The following is a 22,086-nucleotide window of genomic DNA, read 5'->3' as shown; positions in this document are numbered from 1 at the left end:
TCAGGGAGGAGGCACAAAGAGGGTGTAGCCACCCTCAGGGCTAGTAGCCATTGGCTACTACCCCCCAGACCTAAACACGCCCCTAAATTCTGTATTTAGGGGCTCCCCAGAACCTAGGAACTCAGATTCCTGCAACCTAAGAAGAAGAGGACTGCTGAACTGAAAAGCCCTGCAGAGAAGACGGAGACACCAACTGCTTTGGCCCCAGCTCTACCGGCCTGTCTCCCCACTTCTAAAGACACAGTACCAGCGACGCGTTCCACAGGGACCAGCGACCTCTGAAGCCTCAGAGGACTGCCCTGCATCTAGAAGGACCAAGAACTCCCGAGGACAGTGGCTCTGTTCCACAAAGACTGCAACTTTGCAACAAAGAAGCAACTTTGAACCAACACACGTTTCCTGCCGGAAGCGTGAGACTTTGCACTCTGCACCCAACGCCCCCGGCTTGACTTGTAGAGAACAATCACTTCAGGGAGGACTCCCCGGCGACTACGAGACCGTGAGTAGCCAGAGTTGACCCCCCCTGAGTCCCCACAGCGACGCCTGCAGAGGGAATCCCGAGGCTCCCCCTGACCGTGACTGCCTGCTTCAAAGACCCGATGCCTGGTAAAGACACTGGACCCGCAGCCCCCAGGACCTGCAGGATCCGACCTTCAGTGCAAGAGCGACCCCCCAGGTGGCCCTCTCCCTTGCCCAGGTGGTGGCTACCCCAAGGAGCGCCCCGTCTCCCCTCCCCCCCCTCCCCCCCCCCCTGCCTGCCTGCATCGCTGAAGAGACCCCTTGGTCTCCCATTGATTCCTATTGAAAACCCGACGCTTGTTTACACACTGCACCCGGCTGCCCCCGTGCCGCTGAGGGTGTACTTTCTGTGTGGACTTGTGTCCCCCCTGGTGCCCTACAAACCCCCCCTGGTCTGCCCTCCGAAGTCGCGGGTACTTACCTGCTGGCAGACTGGAACCGGGGCACCCCCTTCTCCATTGAAGCCTATGCGTTTTGGGCACCACTTTGACCTCTGCACCTGACCGGCCCTGAGCTGCTGGTGTGGTAACTTTGGGGTTGCTCTGAACCCCCAACGGTGTGCTACCTTGGACCCAAACTTGAACCCCGTAGGTGGTTTACTTACCTGCAAGAACTAACAACCACTTACCTCCCCCAGGAACTGTTGAAAATTGCACTGTAGTTTTAAAATAGCTATATGTGATTTATGTGAAAACTGTATGTGCTATTTTGCTAATTCAAAGTTCCTAAGGTACCTACCTGAAATACCTTTCATTTGAAGTATTACTTGTAAATCTTGAACCTGTGGTTCTTAAAATAAAATAAGAAAATATATTTTTCTATATAAAAACCTATTGGCCTGGAATTGTCTGAGTGTGTGTTCCTCATATATTGCTTGTGTGTGTACAACAAATGCTTAACACTACTCCTCTGATAAGCCTACTGCTTGACCACACTATCACAAAATAGAGCATTAGAATTATCTCTTTTTGCCACTATCTTACCTCTAAGGGGAACCCTTGGACTCTGTGCATACTATTCCTTACTTTGAAATAGTGCATACAGAGCCAACTTCCTACATGCACTGATGGCTGGGAATGATCCCTAGATCCAAAAAGATGGCAATAAAGTATACATTTGCAAAGCTAGGTCTTCTGCTAGCACAACAGCAGGTGGCGATACACTTGGGAGGCCAGCTCTGGGCCCATGCAGATAAATGGCAATAGGACAATTTGGAGCGGGCATTGGTGGAAGAGATCCACCTCAAGTAAGTACAGACGAATGAAAAGTTTGAGAAAGACCTTAGTGACTGGGCAGAGAGGCTTCTAGGGGGGTGGGGTGGGTGTTTGCGGCTAGGTTGGTTTAGGTGGGTGGTTTGTTTGATTTTAACTTGTGTTGTGCTGTTAGATATGGGGTTGCTGTTGCATTACACTGTTGGAAGCATTGTTGTACTGCTGGACTGCACTACTTATGCACTGCCACCTTGAGTTGGGTCTGGAGTATATTCAATATTGCATAAAAGTGGCTCCCACATTATTGTGGATGGGCTCTGGTCCAGTGCAGTCCTGCCACAGGCTTAAATAGGAGAATTATCTTACTGTTTATTGATGTAACAGTAGAATAAATATTCCATGGTAAACATTCAACCTATATTAGAGATGCAATTGAGGCCTCTAGCTCTGTTGATCTTTTCTGTAATCAAGAAAAGTTTACAAAATTAGACAAACTGGTTGTAAGTATCTTTCTAAAGCGGATTTTACTGGATAGAGACTGCAGTGAAATAAAGACAGACATATAAGAGTGTACAAGTACGTTTGTTGGAGTCATACCAGTCACGCTTATGCTGTATCGACAAATGAGTTATTGATCAGAATTAGGTTTGGAATTATACATTACTTATCCTTTAAAAAAATCCAGTTGAAGCGGCACCCAGATCAGTATTGTGCTTGTGATAATTCTTCCTTCCAAAGAACCATGCACTTTACCTTTTTCTTCACATTTCACTTTTTTTAGGGTCGAGCCTGCATTGCATGCGCTAGCGCATGCGTATCGCAGCGAGACTCTTTAGTGTTCAGAAAAGGGCTCGGAGCCTTGTCAACATCAAGGCAGTGTTTTTTATTGGTTCGTGGGCTTGCCTAACAAAATCTGCTTGCTTTCATTAGTCGAAGGCCCGCATAAGTCATGCCTTTTCCGGTGGCTAGCCCTCCTCGAGCGCAGCGACCAAGTACAGAAAACATGCGATGCTCGCTGTTTTCCATCAGGCTCGTGGACTTCTTTTTCTTTAATTTACGAGCGCGATCTCGCTTGGCAGAAGTCGATCGCTTTACATAGTTAATTGCACTTTTTCCGGTTACGTATATAAAAGCACTTTTGCCCGATAGGTGAAAAGTTGGGTTAGGAGTTTACAACGCTATCAGCTCTAACATGAGCAAACGCGAGACCCGTTGCATTGCAAATGCTTGTTTCCTTTGAGAAGACGCATAGTTCTGTTGCTAACTGAAGGTGAAATTAGGGCTTGCCACACACTTATCTTTATCTTCCCTTAGTAACTTCAACATCGATCTGCTATACTGTTGGAAGATTTCATAATGAGGCAGTTGACATTAAAAATGATTTCTTTGCTTAGGATCATGGAGCCCTTGTTAGTAGATTGCAACGTTTTATTGAGTTAGGGGTTGGGAAAAGTATTTAAATGATTTAATAATCTTAATTGTAATAGACTTATGTAATGCTCTGTTCATGTTAATAAGAAGATACATTTTTGCTAAAATGGCTGATGGTTCTTGTATTTTTTGTTGTGCAAAATATAGTGTTGTGTTTTAGGAATTTCTGTTTATTGCCTTATTTTATTTAATGAATTAATTAAATCAACTGCCCTCCACCCAGTGAACAGTGCATTTTACTTCCACTCTGTAAGTAAAGCCATAGTTACCATGAGTGGGCCTAGTTAAAAATAAAAGCCATTTTTCTGTAAATTGTGAGATTAGCAAAAGGCTATGCATGCCATTCTACAGTTCTGTGCAACACCTGTGTTTGTTGTAGAGCTGTATATAAATATGGACCGGTTGCTACTGTTACGTTTTTGAGGCCAAAGTGGATCAAAGCTAGCTCCTCTGCAACCAGGTTCTCAGTTTGAACAATGGAAGGGTTAAGTGCAGCACTCTGAAAATAGAGGATGTTTGAGATACAGACTGGCCGGGCCATGCTGGAGCCACCAGAATAACTACCTACGCACTCTTGGGTGTCATTAGCTGTTTGCAACTCTGAATCAGAAAGGTTAGTGGTACACCATTCTGCAGTCTAGCATATTGGCGTCCACCTTTGTTACTGATTGAAAATGTGACACATTTCTCTAGGAGTTTGCTTAATTTCATGTACTAAGTCAGACGTTGAGCAGAGATTCTCTTAGAACTGTGTGTCTAAGTCTATTCTTAGACATTGTAAGTACAGTGTGGCCAAATTAAGTATATGGTCTGGGAGTTTGTCAAAACGAAATCCACAGCTCCATAATGGCTACACTGAATGCTGGGAAGTTTGGTATCAAACTTCTCAGAATAATAAACCTACACTGATGCCAGTGCTGGATTTATTACAAAATGCACACAGAGGGCATCTTAGAGATGCCCTCTGTATTTTACCCAATCCTTTAGTGCAGGACTGACTGGTCTGTGCCAGCCTGCCACTGAGACGAGTTTCTGACCCCAAGGGGTGAGAGCCTTTGTTCCCTCTGAGGCCAGAAACAAAGCCTGCATTGGGTGGAGGTGCTTCACACCTCCCCCCTGCAGGAACTGTAACACCTAGCAGTGAGCCTCAAAGGCTCAGGCTTCGTATTACAATGCCCCAGGGCACTCCAGCTAGTGGAGGTGCCCGCCCCCCGGACACTGCCCCCACTTTTGGCGGCAAGTCCGTAGAAAATAATGAGAAAAACAAGGAGTCAACCTCCAGTCAGGACAGCCCCTAAGGTGTCCTGAGCTGAGGTGAACCCTGCCTTAGGAAATCCTCCATCTTGTTTTGGAGGATCCCCCCCCAATAGGATTAGGGCTATGCCCCTCTCCCTACAGGGAGGAGGCGCAAAGAGGGTGTAGCCACCCTCAAGTACAGTAGCCATTGGCTACTGCCCCCCCCAGACCTAAACACACCCCTAAATTGAGTATTTAGGTGTGACCCTGAACCCAGGAAAGCAGATTCCTGCATGTAGGGAAATGCCTCCTTGGCATGGTTACCCTCTGACTTTTTGCATTTTGTTGATGCCAGTTATGATTGAACGTGTGCTGGGACCCTGCTAACCAGGCCCCAGCACGAGTGTTCTTTCCCTAAACTGTACCTTTGTGCCCCAATTGGCACAGCCCTGGCACTCAGATACATCCCTTGTAAATGGTACCAAGGGCCCTGATGCCAGGGAAGGTCTCTAAGGGCTGCAGCATGTCTTATGCCACCCTGGAGACCCCTCACTCAGCACATGTACACTGCCTCACAGCTTGTGTGTGCTGGTGGGGAGAAAATTACTAAGTCGACATGGCTCTTCCCTCACACTGCCTGTGGCATAGGTAAGTCACCCCTCTAGCAGGCCTTACAGCCCTAAGGCAGGGTGCACTATACCACAGGTGAGGGCATATGTGCATGAGCACTATGCCCCTACAGTGTCTAAGCAAAACCTTAGACATTGTAAGTGCAGGGTAGCCATAAAGAGTATATGGTCTGGGAGTTTGTCAAACACGAACTCCCCAGTTCCATAATGGCTACACTGAAATCTGGGAAGTTTGGTATCAAACTTCTCAGCACAATAAATGCACACTGATGCCAGTGTGGAATTTATTGTAAAATGCACCCAGAGGGCATCTTAGAGATGCCCCCTGAATACCAGTCCGACTCCTAGTGCTAGCCTGACCAGTGTCTGCCAGCCTGCCACAACCAGACGCATTTCTGGCCACATGGGGAGAGTGCCTTTGTCACTCTGTGGCCAGGAACAAAGTCTGTACTGGGTGGAGGTGCTTCTCACAGGAACTGTAACACCTGGCTGTGAGCCTCAAAGGCTCATGCCTTTTGTTACAGCACCCCAGGGCATCCCAGCTAGTGGAGATGCCTGCCCCTCCGGCCACTGCCCCCGCTTTTGGCGGCAAGGCTGGAGGAGATAATGAGAGAAACAAGGAGCAGTCACCCACCAGTCAGGACTGCCCCTAAGGTGCCCTGAGCTGAGGTGACCCCTGCCTTTATAAATCCTCCATCTTGAGTTTTGAGGATTCCCCCACCTGTGCCCTGTCTGCATCGCCAGAGTGACCCCCGGGTCCCTCCATTGACCTCAATACAAAACTCAACGCCTTGTTCACACACTGCACACAGCTGCCCCTGTGCCGCTGGGGGTGTATTTTGTGTGCCTGTTTGCCCCCCCGTGCTCTACAAAACCCCCCTGGTCTGCTCCCCGAGGACACAGATACTTACTTGCTAGCAGACTGGAACCGGAGCGCCCCTGTTCTCCATAGGCGCCTATGTTATTTGGACCCTACTTTGGCCCCCTATTGGTGGGCTGCCTATGCCCAGGAGACTGACTGTGTATGTGCTTTACTTACCTGAGAAACCTAACCAAACTTACCTCCCCCTAGAACTGTTGATTTTTGCAGTGTGAACTTTTAAAATAGCTTATTGCAATTTTAACTAAAACTGTGTGTACTACTGTTTTAAATCAACATTCTATACTTACCTGTGTGAAGGACCTTACAATTTATGTACTTACCTAAATTCTGAATCTTGTGTTTCTAAAATAAATGAAGAAAATAATATTTTTCTATATAAAAACCTATTGGCCTGGAGTTAAGTCGTTGAGTGTGTGTTCTCATTTAATGCTTGTTTGTGTAGAACAATGCTTAACACTACCGTCTGATAGGCCTACTGCTAGACCACACTACCACAAAATAAAGCATTAGTATTATTTAATTTTGCCCTTATCAACCTCTAAGGGGAACCATTGGACTCTGTGCACACTATCTCTCACTTTGAGATAGTATACACAGAGCCAACTTCCTACAGTGGGCATCTCTTTAGAGATGCATTGGATACTTGTTGTCTTAAAACCAGCTGCCTAACTAGCTCTTCAAAGCGGTAAAGGATTGACTATCTTGCAGAATCCTTAATATGATACTGTCAGTGTTCATACCGATGACCTGCTAAATATAAGAACACAGATTTATTTATTTAATTTTAAAATCTTAAAATGCTATTTTACTATATTGTTGTTCAAATAATGACTAATTGTTTATTTGTTAACTTTTGAAAATAAAAGGTACTGAACATGTAATCTCCTAAAGATATTTGTGTAAATTGTTTAAACAATGTTTTAACATAAAATATATTTGGTGCTTGTTCCGGATTTTACTAATACTGTTATTGAATTCACAGGGAATACCATAATGGAGAACTAGGACTTCAAATAAATAACTTTTTCTTTTACGTTTGCTTTCATTAAATACTGAACTACTATTGCGTCTTTCTGCAGGACCTTTTATTTAAGGTTGAGCTGTTGTGTTTTGTCTTAGATGTATGTGAAGAAGTTGATGGACATCATCACTGTTGAGAGCCCTAGGATACCTTATGAGATGAAGGAAATGGCTCTGCAGGCCATTGTACAGCTCTGGAGAATACCTAGTTTTGTCACAGAACTCTATATAAATTACGACTGTGATTACTACTGCTCCAGCCTTTTTGAAGACCTTACCAAACTGCTTTCTAAGGTACTTAAGAAAAACAGCTTTGTTATTTCTTTGACATGTTTATACAACACTCTGTGTGTCCTTTTGAAAAGAAAACCGCATTCAGAATGAGTATAGACTCTAAAAAGTAGGAGTTCATAGAGTGGGTGGATGTGGTCTTTGAGAAAGGGACTTATTTTTTCTTTAGAGGTATGTCATAATAATTTGTGTAAAATGGCGCTATCTATGAGAAGCATAGAAGAGAAATGACTCGGAGTATAGCAGTGGCAATTGCAATAATTACATTGAAATATGTCTGAAATAATATTATTTTTATAAAGTTGAAAAAACGAAGGCTGCTTGAAGTTTATAGGTGGGTAGAATCACTTGAGAGTGGAGTGCAAGATATTGCATTGTGGCATTGTCCCTTGAAGGTGAGGAAGGTGCCAAGACCACATACCATCACAATCCTCTTCTGTAAGATGTTTAATTATCAGTTGTGAGCTATTTATTTAGGCTAACAAAAATTTAAAATAAAAGATGATAGTCTTTGGACAGCCATAAACAAAGAAACAACCTTTTGGAAGTAAACAAAAAAACGATAGGTCTGAAACTTTAGTTAAAGTAGACTATACAATTCTCACTAAAACATGGCTGTTTATAGACTGGAAGTATAGTTAAAAGCCTGTTACATTAGGATTTACGTCAACATGGTATGACCATAAGAAAACCTGGCATTTTGTTTTCAATTAAACATTACAAGAGGTAATGGATATCAACATTTCTGATGTATACAACTACCTGTGGATTCCTCACCTAATGAATACTCCCATGGCGCCAGCATTCAACGGAAATCTTCTTCCCAGCTTCTGCACGTCGACGAGGACGTCACATTTGCCCACGCGACGCCGTCTGACGTCATGCAGGCAATAAGAGGTCCTCGCCGACATGCCGACGTCAGTTCCCTTTTTTCCGTGCGTTCGAAACGGTTATCTTCGAGGGAGCTACTGTTGCTTTCGAAGTTAGTGTTTTTTTCTACTACGTGAATTTTCTCTGAGGTTACTATGTCTCAGAGGAAGTCTGGTTTCAAGCCCTGTCAGGAGTGTGGGGGCAAGATGTCCGTTACTGACCCACATTCGGACTGTTTATGGTGCTTAAGCTCCGACCATGATGTCGCAACATGTGATTCATGTCAACACATGAATCCCCAGGCCCTAAAAGAACGAGAGGCTAAACTCTTCATGGCGAAGTCGAAAAGGAAGGAGAAGAAGCGTCATAGAAAGTCCTCCTCGCCGAAGTCTCATCAGCGTCATCGAGACTCCCGGCGCCGTAGGGATTCACGGCGCCATTCCAGCAAAGAGAGGTCTCGATCGAGGTCGCCTTCGGCTCGGCGTCGTAAGACTTGGGAGGTCAGTCACTCCACATCCATCGACGCCGTTGCCTTCTCCGGCTTCGCCGACTTCGCCTGGGCAGACTTCTTCAGTGGTCGACTTCGCCTGGGCAGCCTCAGGTGTTCTCTCCGGCGTCGCAGACGTCGAGGCTGGCGTCGGGGTCGCCTTCCATCCAGGCACCCCAATATCCGGCTTTTCCTGCCCCTGGAGCCGATAATACCGCATTTTTGAATGCGATGTATACCATCTTCCAGCAGATGGCTCCAGGAGGTGCTCCAACTGGTCCTTCGGGGCCGTTGGCTTTCACCTTGGGTGCTCCGGCGCCGCTACGGCCAGCACCATTTATGCCCTTTATCCCCTTAGGGAATGTGGGCTCGGCGCCGGTGTTGGCTCCGGTGTCCGCTCCGGTGGCCACAGACTTCGGGGTTTCGACCAGTGACTCCGACAGGTCCATCGGAAACTCCGAGACGCGCCTCTCTTCATCCGGCTCCTACCTCGGCGTCGAAGCTGCCTGTGGCGCCTGACATGGCGTCGGATGGATCCGGAGATCGGCGGATGCCATGTCGACGCCGCGTATTGAAGAGAGACTACATTCTAGGAGGCGTGCTCTCCGTCTCTTGGAGGAGCAGGAATACCAACGGGTCTTGGAGGAAGGAGAGATTGAGGATTCTGGCGAGGGTCTTCATGGTCTGGATACAGCGAGTGGGCTGGATACTTCCCCTGAGTGGGACTTGTCATCTCCAGGGGAGTATACTGAGGAGGCAGCCACTTTTCACGCTGTTGTAAGAAAGGCAGCTAACTTTCTTGAACTGCCTTTGCCGGTAGCGGAGGCGAAACAGAATTTGTTGACTGAGGTCCTACATCCGGCCTCTACTGCAGCGGAGCCTCTTTTACCATTCAACGAGGCTTTGCTTGATCCGGTGTTGGAGGTGTGGAAGAAGCCGGTATCTTCCTCGGCTGTTCATAGGGCTGTAGCCAGGACGTATCGGGCTGCACCATCTGACCCTGGTTTCTGTCCAGACACCCTACGCCGGAGAGCTTGGTGGTCCAGGCCTCCTGTTCTTCTAGATCTGCGACTGGATCTTTTCCGACGGTGCCGGGGGATAGAGACTCCAAGAAGTTGGACTCACAATCCAAGAAAATATTCTCGTCCTGCAGCATGGCGCTGAAGTCCACCAACGCAACATGTATCGTGGGGAGGTACATCTATGCTCTTCTGGACGAGATAACATCATCACATACGGAGCTTCCCCAAGGACTTTTGAATATCGTCTCGGATGCCCAGGCTGCTGCAACCCAGGTTATCCAATCTGGGTTGGCTACGACTGACTCAGTGGCTAGGGCGATGGGCACGACTGTGGTTGCGAGGAGACAGGCTTGGCTTCGCAACTCAGGGTTCTCTGCGGACGTGCAGTCGACCCTGTTGGACCTCCCGTTTGATGGGGACAAACTTTTTGGAGCCAAAGCAGATTCGGCCTTGGAAAGGTTTAAAGAAAGCAGGGCCACAGCCAAGTCATTAGGACTGCAAACCGCTTCTTTTGCCTCCTCCAGTTTTTTTAGGAGGTTTTGTGGATTTGGACGTGGCTCTTCCTCCTCTTCCTTTCAGGGGAGATTCCAGCAACCTGCCTCTTCTCTCACTTTTAGATCAATTAGAGGGAGGGGTAGGGCCCGCACCAGGGGAGCCTCTCAGCAGCACTCTGCCTCTTCCTCGTCCTCTGGAGGGGTGCAGCAGGGGAAGCAGCCTTAGGCTTCCACCAATTCCCACTCACTCCTCTCCTGTAGGGGAAAGGTTACTGCATTTTCTTCACAAGTGGGAGACTATTACATCAGACACTTGGGTTATCAGCATTGTGGGAAAAGGCTACACCCTTCCCTTTCGGGAGTTTCCAACCCCCATCCCGCCCGCCCATCTTATTGTTCAAAAGAACACCTCCTGTTGTTAGAACAGGAGGTTCAAGTCCTCCTTTTAAAGGGCGCGTGGAGTTTGTTCCAGAGCAGGAAAAGGGTCGAGGTTGTTACTCGAGGTACTTCCTGATTCCCAAGAAGGATTGTCGGTTGAGACCAATCCTGGACCTGAGGATCTTGAATTGGTTCCTCAAACAGGAAAAGTTCAAGATGCTGACCCTAGCTCAGGTGCTTTTGGCGTTGAACAATGGAGATTGGATGGTGTCGGTCGATTTGCAGGATGCTTATTTTCATATCCCGATACTCAAGTCGCACAGGAAGTATCTCCGGTTTGTGGTGGGGTCGCAGCACTATCAGTTTGCGGTCCTCCCGTTCGGTCTTACTTCGGCACCCCGAGTCTTCACGACGGTGATGTCGGTGGTTGCGGCAGAACTCAGAAGGAAGGGGATAGCAGTATTCCCTTACTTGGACGACTGGTTGATCAAAGCCAAGTCCCCGGAGCTTGTGTTGCATCATCTGCAGTCAACAACCCAATTGTTGTTCGACCTGGGCTTTTCGCTGAACGTGCCCAAATCTCACCTAGAGCCCTCTCAATGCCTCCTGTTCATAGGGGCAGTACTGGATACAACATTGAATCGAGCCTTTCCTCCGCCTCAGCGTGTTCAAGATATTCAGGAGTTGGTTCCAATGTTTCGAAATGGAGCGGTCGTTCCAGTCCTCAAGGTCCTTCGTCTGCTCGGTTTGTTTGCCTCCTGCATACTATTGGTCACGCATGCTCGCTGGCACATGAGGACTCTTCAGTGGTGCCTCCGAAGGCAGTGGTCTCAACACAGAGGAGATCTCGAAGGTTCTGTCAAGATCTCCAGAGATGCTGCTGTGGACTTGAAGTGGTGGATTGCGGGCAACAATCTTTCACAAGGAAAGCCGTTCACGCAGTCACCACCAGTGACCACGGTCATAACGGATGCTTCCACTCTAGGGTGGGGCGCTCATCTGGGGGATCTGGAGATCAAAGGACTTTGGTCTCCAGAGGAACAGATTTTTCATATCAATCTGTTGGAGTTGCGGGCGGTACGTCTGGCTCTCAAGGCCTTCCTCCCATCCCTTCGCGGTCAGTCTGTTCAGGTCCTAACGGACAATTCTACCGCGATGTGGTATATAAACAAGCAGGGAGGAGTAGGGTCGTACCTTCTCTGCAGAGAAGCTCTTCGACTATAGTCCTGGGCAAAGGACCATCAGATTTGCTTGGTAGCAAATCATCTGGCGGGAGTCTTGAATGTACGTGCGGACAATCTGTCGCCATTTCTCGGCCGTCCACGAGTGGCGTCTCCATCCAGATCAAGTCCGTCTAATCTTCCAGATGTGGGGGGTTCCTCGGATAGATCGGTTTGCCACCTGGGAAAACACGCACTGTCCGTTATACTGCAGTCTCCAGTATCCGGTGAAGGGGGTTTTGGGGGACGCGTTTCAGAGAACCTGGTGCGACCAGTTGCTTTACGCGTTTCCCCCATACCCTTGATTCCTTGAGTATTGAGGAAAATTCACCAAGACCGGGCCCAAGTAATCTTAATAGCTCCGGATTGGCCAAGGAGGGTGTGGTATTCTGACCTTCTCCAACTCTCAATGTGCCCTCCGCTCCGTCTCCCTCTCAGGGCAGACCTCCTCTCGCAGTCGCTGGGGCTGGTTTTACACCCCAACCTCCAGAGCCTGCACCTTCATGCCTGGAGATTGAACGGGGCAACCTGAGTTCCTTCTCTCTCCCACCTGATGTAGTGGATGTTATATTAGCGGCCAGGCGACACTCCACTAAGTCTATCTACGCTAATAGGTGGTCTAAATTTGTGGTATGGTGTGGAGAGAGACAGATTGATCCCTTACGTGCTCATTTGTCAGATGTCTTATCTTTTTCTTTGTCTCTGGCGCAGAAAGGTTGTGCAGTGGCTACTATTAAAGGTTACTTGTCTGCCTTGTCAGCCTTCATTTGTCTTCCAGACCAACCATCGTTATTTAAATTCCCTATAGTTCTTAGATTCTTGAAGGGCCTTATGAATAAATACCCTCCAAAACCTTTCGTTATGCCTCAATGGGATTTGTCCTTGGTCCTGGCTTTCCTTATGGGGTCCCCTTTTGAGCCTATGCATTCTTGCCCCTTAAGGTTCTTAGTTATTAAAACAGTTTTCCTGGTGGCCATAACATCTGCAAGGAGAGTGAGTGAGTTGCAGGCTTTATCGGTAAAACCCCCTTATACAACTTTTTATGGGGATAAGGTGGTGTTGAGGACCAAGGCTGCTTTCCTGCCGAAATTTGTTTCACCCTTCCATTTGGCCCAGACTATTACTTTGTCCACGTTCTATCCTCCGCCTCATCCTTCAAAGGAGGAAGAGAGACTACATCGCTTGGACCCAAAGAGGGCGTTAAGCTTCTACATAGACAGAACGAAGGATTTCAGGCTGGAGGATCAGTTGTTCATCGGATACGTGGGCAAGAGGAGAGGAAAGGCAGTCCACAAGAGAACACTCTCCAGGTGGGTTGTTGTAAGAAATGCCTCCTTGGCATGGTTACCCCCTGACTTTTTGCCTTTGCTGATGCTATGTTTTGAATTGAAAGTGTGCTGAGGCCTGCTAACCAGGCCCCAGCACCAGTGTTCTTTCCCTAACCTGTACTTTTGATTCCACAATTGGCACACCCTGGCATCCAGATAAGTCCCTTGTAACTGGTACCTCTGGTACCAAGGGCCCTGATGCCAGGGAAGGTCTCTAAGGGCTGCAGCATGTATTATGCCACCCTGGAGACCCCTCACTCAGCACAGACACACTGCTTACCAGCTTGTGTGTGCTAGTGAGAACAAAATGAGTAAGTCGACATGGCACTCCCCTCAGGGTGCCATGCCAGCCTCTCACTGCCTATGCAGTATAGGTAAGACCCCCCTCTAGCAGGCCTTACAGCCCTAAGGCAGGGTGCACTATACCATAGGTGAGGGTACCAGTGCATGAGCACTGTGCCCCTACAGTGTCTAAGCAAAACCTTAGACATTGTAAGTGCAGGGTAGCCATAAGAGTATATGGTCTGGGAGTCTGTCAAACACGAACTCCACAGCACCATAATGGCTACACTGAAAACTGGGAAGTTTGGTATCAAACTTCTCAGCACAATAAATGCACACTGATGCCAGTGTACATTTTATTGTAAAATACACCACAGAGGGCACCTTAGAGGTGCCCCCTGAAACCTAACCGACTATCTGTGTAGGCTGACTGGTTCCAGCAGCCTGCCACACTAGAGACATGTTGCTGGCCCCATGGGGAGAATGCCTTTGTCACTCTGAGGCCAGTAACAAAGCCTGCACTGGGTGGAGATGCTAACACCTCCCCCAGGCAGGAGCTGTAACACCTGGCGGTGAGCCTCAAAGGCTCACCCCTTTGTCACAGCACCACAGGACACTCCAGCTTAGTGGAGTTGCCCGCCCCCTCCGGCCACGGCCCCCACTTTTGGCGGTAAGGCTGGAGGAAACAAAGAAAACAACAAGGAGGAGTCACTGGCCAGTCAGGACAGCCCCTAAGGTGTCCTGAGCTGAAGTGACTCTAACTTTTAGAAATCCTCCATCTTGCAGATGGAGGATTCCCCCAATAGGATTAGGGATGTGACCCCCTCCCCTTGGGAGGAGGCACAAAGAGGGTGTACTCACCCTCAGGGCTAGTAGCCATTGGCTACTAACCCCCCAGACCTAAACACGCCCTTAAATTTAGTATTTAAGGGCTTCCCTGAACCTAAAGATTTAGATTCCTGCAACTACAAGAAGGAGGACTGCTGAGCTGAAAGACCCCTGCAGAGGAAGACCAGAAGACACCAACTGCCTTGGCCCCAGACTTACCGGCCTGTCTCCTGCCTTCCAAAGAACCCTGCTCCAGCGACGCTTTCCAAGGGACCAGCGACCTCTGAATCCTCCGAGGACTGCCCTGCTTCGAAAAAGACAAGAAACTCCTGAGGACAGCGGCACTGCTCCAAAAGAACTGCAACTTTGTTACAAGGAGCAGATTTAAAGATCCCTGCAACTCCCCGCAAGAAGCGTGAGACTTGCAACACTGCACCCGGCGACCCCGACTCGACTGGTGGAGAACAACCAACTCAGGGAGGACCCTCCGGCGACTCTACGACTGAGTAACCATAGTTGTCCCCCCTGAGCCCCCACAGCGACGCCTGCAGAGGGAATCCCCAGGCTCCCCCTGACCGCAACTGTCTGAACTCCATTTCCTGACGGCTGGAAAAGACCCTGCACCCGCAGCCCCCAGCCCCTAAAGAAACGGAACTTCTGTGCAGGAGTGACCCCCAGGAGGCCCTCTCCCTTGCCCAGGTGGTGGCTACCCAGAGGAGCCCCCCCTTGCCTGCCTGCGACGCTGAAGAGATCCCTTGATCTCTCATTGACTTCCATTGAAAACCCGACGCGTGTTTGCACACTGCACCCGGCCGCCCCCGCGCTGCTGAGGGTGTACTTTCTGTGCTGACTTGTGTCCCCCCCGGTGCCCTACAAAACCCCCCTGGTCTGCCCTCCGAAGACGCGGGTACTTACCTGCTGGCAGACTGGAACCGGGGCACCCCCTTCTCTCCATTGAAGCCTATGTGTTTTGGGCACCTCTTTGACCTTTGCACCTGACCGGCCCTGAGCTGCTGGTGTGATAACTTTGGGGTTGCTCTGAACCCCCAACGGTGGGCTACCTTGGACCAAAAACTGAAAACTGTAAGTGACTTACTTACCTGTGAAAACTAACAATAACTTACCTCCCCCAGGAACTGTGAAAATTGCACTGTGTCCACTTTTAAAACAGCTTATTGTGTTTTATGTGAAGAGTATACATGCTAAAGTAATGATTCAAAGTTCCTAGAGTACTTACCTGCAATACCTTTCAAATGAGCTATTACATGTAAAATTTGAACCTGTGGTTCTTAAAATAAACTAAGAAAAGATATTTTTCTACAACAAAACTTATTGGCTGGATTTGTCTCTGAGTGTGTGTACCTCATTTATTGCCTATGTGTATGTACAACAAATGCTCCTTGGATATGCCTACTGCTCGACCACACTACCACAAAATAGAGCATTAGTATTATCTCTTTTTACCACTATTTTACCTCTAAGGGGAACCCTTGGACTCTGTGCATGCTATTCCTTACTTTGAAATAGCACATACAGAGCCAACTTCCTACAGTTGTTCTTTGCATTAAAATCTGTTACTCTTTAGCAAAGAAGGATCCTCCTGATGGTATTGGAGCTCATTCCACAAGGGCTAAGTCGGCCACTTCGGCCTTGGCTAGAGGTGTTCCTGTGGTCGACATCTGCAAGGCCGCAACTTGGTCGTCCCTTCACACTTTTGCGATGCATTACTGCTTGGACTCTGAGGTCAGAAGGGACGGCCATTTTGCACGGTCAGTGCTGCAGGATTTCTTGGTTTGACCATACAGGCACCCACCACCGAGTGCGGTACTGCTTTGGGACTCTATTCATTAGGTGAGGAATCCACAGGTAGTTGTATCCATCAGAAGAACGAGTTACTTACCTTCGGTAACAACTTTTCTGGTGGATACATTAGCTACCTGTGGATTCCTCACGGTCCCACCTGCCTCCCCGTTGCCTTTTTGGTCTCACCAAGTAATCCTTGAGTGTGCTCCTCTTGGTCCTGAGGGCTGCAATGGATTATGTATATATGAATATTTGTATATATATATTTCTTTGTGTATATACATATTTAGTGTATATATGTTTTGATTTTTTTTTAAAAAAAGAAAGAAATATATATATATTAAATCTATAGCCATTTTCTTGCAATGATGTGTGGTTTACAATGTTATGAGATGTTGCCTTTATCTTTCATTTCATTGGATTATTGTTCTCAGGCACGTAAAAAATGTTGGTACTGACGTCGGCACGTCGGCGAGGACCTCTTATTGCCCGCATGACGTCAGACAGCGTCGCGTGGGCAAATGTGACGTCCTCGTCGACGTGCAGAAGCTGGGAAGAAGATTTCCGTCGAATGCTGGCGCCATGGGAGTATTCATTAGGTGAGGAATCCACAGGTAGCTAATGTATCCACCAGAAAAGTTGTTACCGAAGGTAAGTAACTCGTTCTTCTTGTACATTCCATTGCATGAGTTCTAAGGGCTTTTGCTAGGAGTGCATTATGATTTTTGTAACAACATAGTTTCTCTAGAATAAGTACCAAATGAGTCCTTCCAGACTCACTGAGGCTGAGTACTGAACAACATATGGTTATTCATTTTCACTTTCTTTGTGTTAGCCCTTGAGCATTGACTTTACTTCCGAAGAGATGGTTTCACGGGGAGGAAAGTGTGGGTGACATAGATACTGTTTTCTCAACAGTCTTTTAAGTAGCCACTTATAAATTTGATGCGTACCTTCAGGGTAGTTGCCCTGTAAATGGATAGGATTTAATTGGCAGTGTCCCAGTTGTGACTCATATTTTTAGGAAATTGCTCTCATATCTCCTCTTGCCTGTATTTTGTTGTATGTATTGATCTAGGGTATATTAAAATTAAAGTGTGATCCAAAATGTTGATGGGTCAAATGTGAAGTTAAACTTTCTTGTCTCAGTGTTTGGCTTATGAAATTTAGTCCATGTTCACAAGGGTTTGATGGATGTATGACAAGGATGTCTACCCTTCTGTGACATTCTGGCTGTGTTTTTCTGGGCTAAAATTGCTAAACTTGCAGATGACCAAATAACTAGCCATATTGGGAAGCTATAGCATAACATTTGATCCATCTATGGTTTGATTCCTTTCATTATCATATGGCCCTCAGCAAACTGTATGATAGCACCCCAGAATGAAGGCAACCTGTCAACTTTTGGGTGCATCAATGCTCCGTGATTAGTTCTGAATCATAGGTTTCTCACTGAAGTCATAAACGTAGAATATGTGTGTATTTAACCAAAGTTGGAGATATGCATACCATTGTTGAACAATACGATGGCACCTCCAAAACTCCTCTGATAGTCCTTGACAGGCTAAATAGTATAACATTTGCAGCATTTAATTTAGAAATGTGCTATATAGTGAAAGATCTGCTGTTACTGTGAAGGTTAAAATAAAGCAAAAGATGCTTGTCAAAACTGCGTCATCTGCTCTCTGCAAACTCTGTAACTTTGAGAGCCTGCAGCTTCCATTGCCCAGTTTGCACTGTAATGGTAGTTTGCCCCTCAGCCTCAGTTATAATTTTTTCTGGCTCATGCTGACTGGATTGCAGGACACTTTGGAGGTCCTCTACCTCCAAGGATTTTTAAACTATAAGGATTTTCCTTCAGAAAAGGTTTTTTTTTCCAGCAGCCACTCAACATCATTTGAAGATTTAAAGATGTTCCCAGTATTTTTATAGCTTTAAGGAATTTTCTTCTTTTTATTATGCCTTCGCAGTTTGTGAAGTGCCCCTGAGAAATAAGGCAGAGAAAACATAAATAGCACCACCACCATCATCATTTCAGACACTCTCTTACTTCTAGAGAGCACTGGTAGATGTGAAAGCCATTGTAGGAAGGCAGCCTCTTTCTAGCCTTGTTACCCCCACTTTTGGCCTGCTTGTGAGTATATGTCAGGGTGTTTTTACTGACTCACTGGGCTCCTACTAGCCAGGACCCCAGTGTTCATAGTGGAAACCCTATGTTGTCAGTGTGTTTGATATGTGTCACTGGGATCCTGCTAGCCAGGACAGCAGTGCTCATAAGTTTGTGGCCTATGTGTGTTCCCTGTGTGTTGCCTAACTGTATCACTGAGGCTCTGCTAACCAGAACCTCCGTGTTTATGCTCTCTCTGCTTTTAAAATTGTAACTGCTGGCTAGTGACTAATTCTACCAATTCTGATTGGCACACTGGAACACCCTTATAATTCCCTAGTATATGGTACCTAGGTACCCAGGGTATTGGGGTTCCAGGAGATCCCTATGGGCTGCAGCATTTCTTTTGCCACCCATAGGTACCTCAGACAATTCTTACACAGGACTTCCACTGCAGCCTGAGTGAAATAACGTCCACGTTATTTCACAGCCATTTTACACTGCACTTAAGTAACTTATAAGTCACCTATATGTCTAACCCTCACTTAGGGAAGGTTAGGTGCAAAGTTACTTAGTGTGGGGGCACACAGGCACTAGCCAAGGTGCCCCCACATTGTTCAGGGCAAATTCCCGGACTTTGTGAGTGTGGTGACACCATTACATGAGTGCACTACATATAGGTCAATACCTATATGTAGCATCACAATGGTAACTCCGAACAGGGCCATGTAACATGTCTAGGATCATGTAATTGTCACCCCAATACTATTCTGGTATTGGGGGGACAATTCCGTGCATCCCCAGGTCTCAAGCATAGAGCCCGGGTACTGCCAAACTAACTTTCTGGGGTTTTCTCTGCAGCTACCGCTGCTGCCAACCCGTCAGACAGGTTTCTGCCCCCCTGGGGCCTGGGCAGCCCAGTCCCAGGAAGGCAGAACAAAGGATTTCCTCTGAGAGAGGGTGTTACACCCTCTCCCTTTGGAAATAGGTGTGAAGTGCCTGAGAGGGGTAGCCTCTCCTGGCCTCTGAATGATTTGAAGGGCGCACAGATGGTGCCCTTCTTGCATAAGCCAGTCTACACCGGTTCAGGGATCCCCCAGCCCTGCTCTGGCGCGAAACTGGACAAAGGAAAGGGGAGCGACTACTCCCTTGACCAGCACCTCCCAGGGGAGGTGCCCAGAGCTCCTCCAGTGTCTCTCAGACCTCTGCCATCTTGGATGCAGAGGTGTGAGGACACAATGGACAGCTCTGAGTGGCCAGTGCCAGCAGGTGACGTCAGAGACCCCTCCTGTTTGGTGCTTACCTTTCTCTGTAGCCAATCCTCCTCTGTGGGCTATTTAGGGTCTCTCCTGTGGGTATCTCACTAGAAAACAAATGCAAGAGCTCACCAGAGTTCCTCTGCACTTCCCTCTTCGACTTCTGCCAAGGATCGACCGCTGACTGCTCCAGGACACCTGCATAACCGCAACAAAGTAGCAAGAAGAGTACCAGCAACATTGTAGCGCCTGATCCTGCCAGCTTTCTCAACTGTTTCCTGGTGGTGGATGCTCTGAGGGCTGTCTGCCTTCACCCTGCACTTGAAGCCAAGAAGAAATCTCCCGTGGGTCGACGGAATCTTCCCCCTGATAATGCATGCACCAAACTTCTTCTGCATCACCGGTCCTCTGGGTCCCCTCTCATCCTGACGAGCGTGGTCCCTGGAACACAGGAGCTGGGTCCAATTGTCTTCGACAGTCCAGTGGCCCTTCTGTCCAAATTTGGCGGAGATAAGTCTTTGCCTCCCCACGCCAGACAGTAATCCTGTGTACTGCGTGAACTGCAGCTGCACGGGCTTCTGTGCACTTTTGCAAGATTTCCTTTGTGCACAGCCTAGCCCAGGTCCCCAGCACTCCGTCCTGCATTGCCCAACTCGCTGAGTTGGACTCAAATGTCGTGGGATCCTCTTTTGTGGCTCTGAGTCAACCGTTGTCCTCAGATCTTCTAAGTGCCTGTTCAGGTGCTTCTGCGGATGCTGCCTGCTTCTGCGGGGGCTCTCTGTGTTGCTGAGCGCCCCCTCTGTCTCCTCCTCCAAGGGGCGACCTCCTGGTCCTTCCTGGGCCCTGGCAGCACCCAAAATCCTCAACCACGACTCTTTCAGCTAGCAAGGCTTGTTTGCGGTCTTTCTGCGTGGAAACCACTGCATCCTCCAGCACGCCGTGGGACATCTTCTGACCAAAGGAGAAGTTCCTACCATCTTCCGTTTTAGCAGAATCTTTGGCTTCTTCCACCTGGAGGCAGCCCTTTTGCACCTTCATCTGGGGTTTAGTGGGCTCCTGCCCCCTCTGGACACTTGCGTGACTCTTGGACTTGGTCCCCTTCCTTTACAGGTCCTCAGGTCAAGGAATCTGTCTTCAGTGTCTTGCAGTCAGTTGTTGTCTTTGCAGAATCCCCTATCTCGACTTTACTGTCTTTCTGGGGTAGTAGGGTAACTTTACTCCTACTTTTCAGGGTCTTTGGGTGGGGTATCTTGGACACCCTTAGTGTTTTCTTACCCTCCCAGCGACCCTCTACACACTACACACTACACTAGGCCTGGGGTCCATTCGTGGTTCGCATTCCACTTTTGGAGTATGTGGTTTGTGTTGCCCCTAGGCCTATTTCTCCCTATTGCATTCTATTGTGTTCTACATTGTTTGCACTACTTTTCTGTTACTTACCTGATTTTGGTTTGTGTGTATATATTTTGTGCATATTTCTTACCTCGTAAGGGAGGTTATCCTCTGAGATACTTTTGGCATATTGTCACTATAATAAAGTACCTTTATTTTTAGTAACTCTGAGTATTGTGTTTTCTTATGATACAGTGCTAAGTGATATAAGTGGAATAGTAGGAGTTTTGCATGTCTCCTAGTTCAGCCTAAGCTGCTCTGCTATAGCTTCCTCTATCAGCCTAAGCTGCTAAAACACCTATATTCTATTAATAAGGGATAATTGGACCTGACACAAGGTGTAAGTACCACAAGGTACCCACTATAAGCCAGGCCAACCTCCTACAGCCATCTGTACCAATGTGTTCACTATTGCATCCTCTACTGCTTCAGTCCTTTTGAAACTGACCATCTCCATGGTACCGCTTCCATTGACATCAAGACCGGTTCCTTCAATGGTGACCATTAAAACACTGGTGCCATCACATGGGGTTTACACTGTAATTACTGCACAGCGTCCAATCTCGATGCCAACACCTTTCACGGTTCCATCATTGTCATCTCAGTGCAATGACTGGAGTCTACAGTCATGTCACTGTTGAGAAGCTCAGCGTTGTAGCATTCTTCCCTTTCTTTACGTACCCTTTCCTCACACATAGTGATGCCTACAGATAAGCACGTTACCAACAAGACCAGGGTATGTCATACCTTCAGAAAACCCACTGCAAGTACCTTTGCAATCACTAACACTACCATCTCTGGAAGGCACTCTGGTGCTACACCAAATCATTACTCCATCAGCCACAAAAACTCCACAACCACCTACACTGTTAGAACTCCCAAGGCTGTCAGTACCCACAACACCTTATATGTCACAAACTCTAGACAGAAGTAAGAGAACTTCCTCCACTTCTAACAGCATATCAAGAGTCTGCACAACATATATATCCTGTACTAAAACATCTCCTCCAGACTCACTGTTAAGATCATACCCAGTGGATGATATCCTAACTTTCAAGGGGTGTGGCCAGTGTCAGAAGATGGTGGACATAAAGTAGTACCACTCCCGCCTATGGTGCATTTTATCCAGTGTGTGCCGATAAAGTAGAGAGCTGCGGTAGACTGCCATCCTCAAACGCGGAACCTGCTGGGGATCTAAAGAGCCCAGCAGTGACTGCTTGTGCTGGCCCTATAGAAATGCACTGATCCCTCCCACAGGTGTCAGGCTTCCTTGTAAGATATTATGAGGCTCCATTTCCTATTAAAGCGCCCTGCTCCTCTCGCTCTCACTACTCATGGGTAGAAATAAATCCACCAGGGTGGGTCTCACCAGAGTGGGGACATGAGTACACTCCTCACC

At 47.6% G+C, this 22,086-nt stretch overlaps 1 protein-coding gene across 3 annotated transcripts in view; it reads left to right on the top strand.

Annotated features, from left to right (window-relative positions):
* Positions 1-22,086, top strand: part of GBF1 (golgi brefeldin A resistant guanine nucleotide exchange factor 1) — a 1,570,387-nt gene that overhangs the window by 602,526 nt on the left and 945,775 nt on the right. For all 3 annotated transcript variants that reach the window (XM_069240539.1, XM_069240538.1, XM_069240540.1), the window contains one exon: positions 7,029-7,223. In XM_069240539.1, the coding sequence (XP_069096640.1) occupies positions 7,029-7,223 (195 nt within the window). The remainder of the gene's footprint in view (positions 1-7,028; positions 7,224-22,086) is intronic.

This window comes from Pleurodeles waltl, chromosome 6, assembly GCF_031143425.1.
Source record: "Pleurodeles waltl isolate 20211129_DDA chromosome 6, aPleWal1.hap1.20221129, whole genome shotgun sequence".
In the NCBI taxonomy this organism is placed as follows: domain Eukaryota; kingdom Metazoa; phylum Chordata; class Amphibia; order Caudata; family Salamandridae; genus Pleurodeles; species Pleurodeles waltl.
Note: the sequence above shows the minus strand (reverse complement) of the source record. Positions and strands in the feature narration are given on the sequence as shown.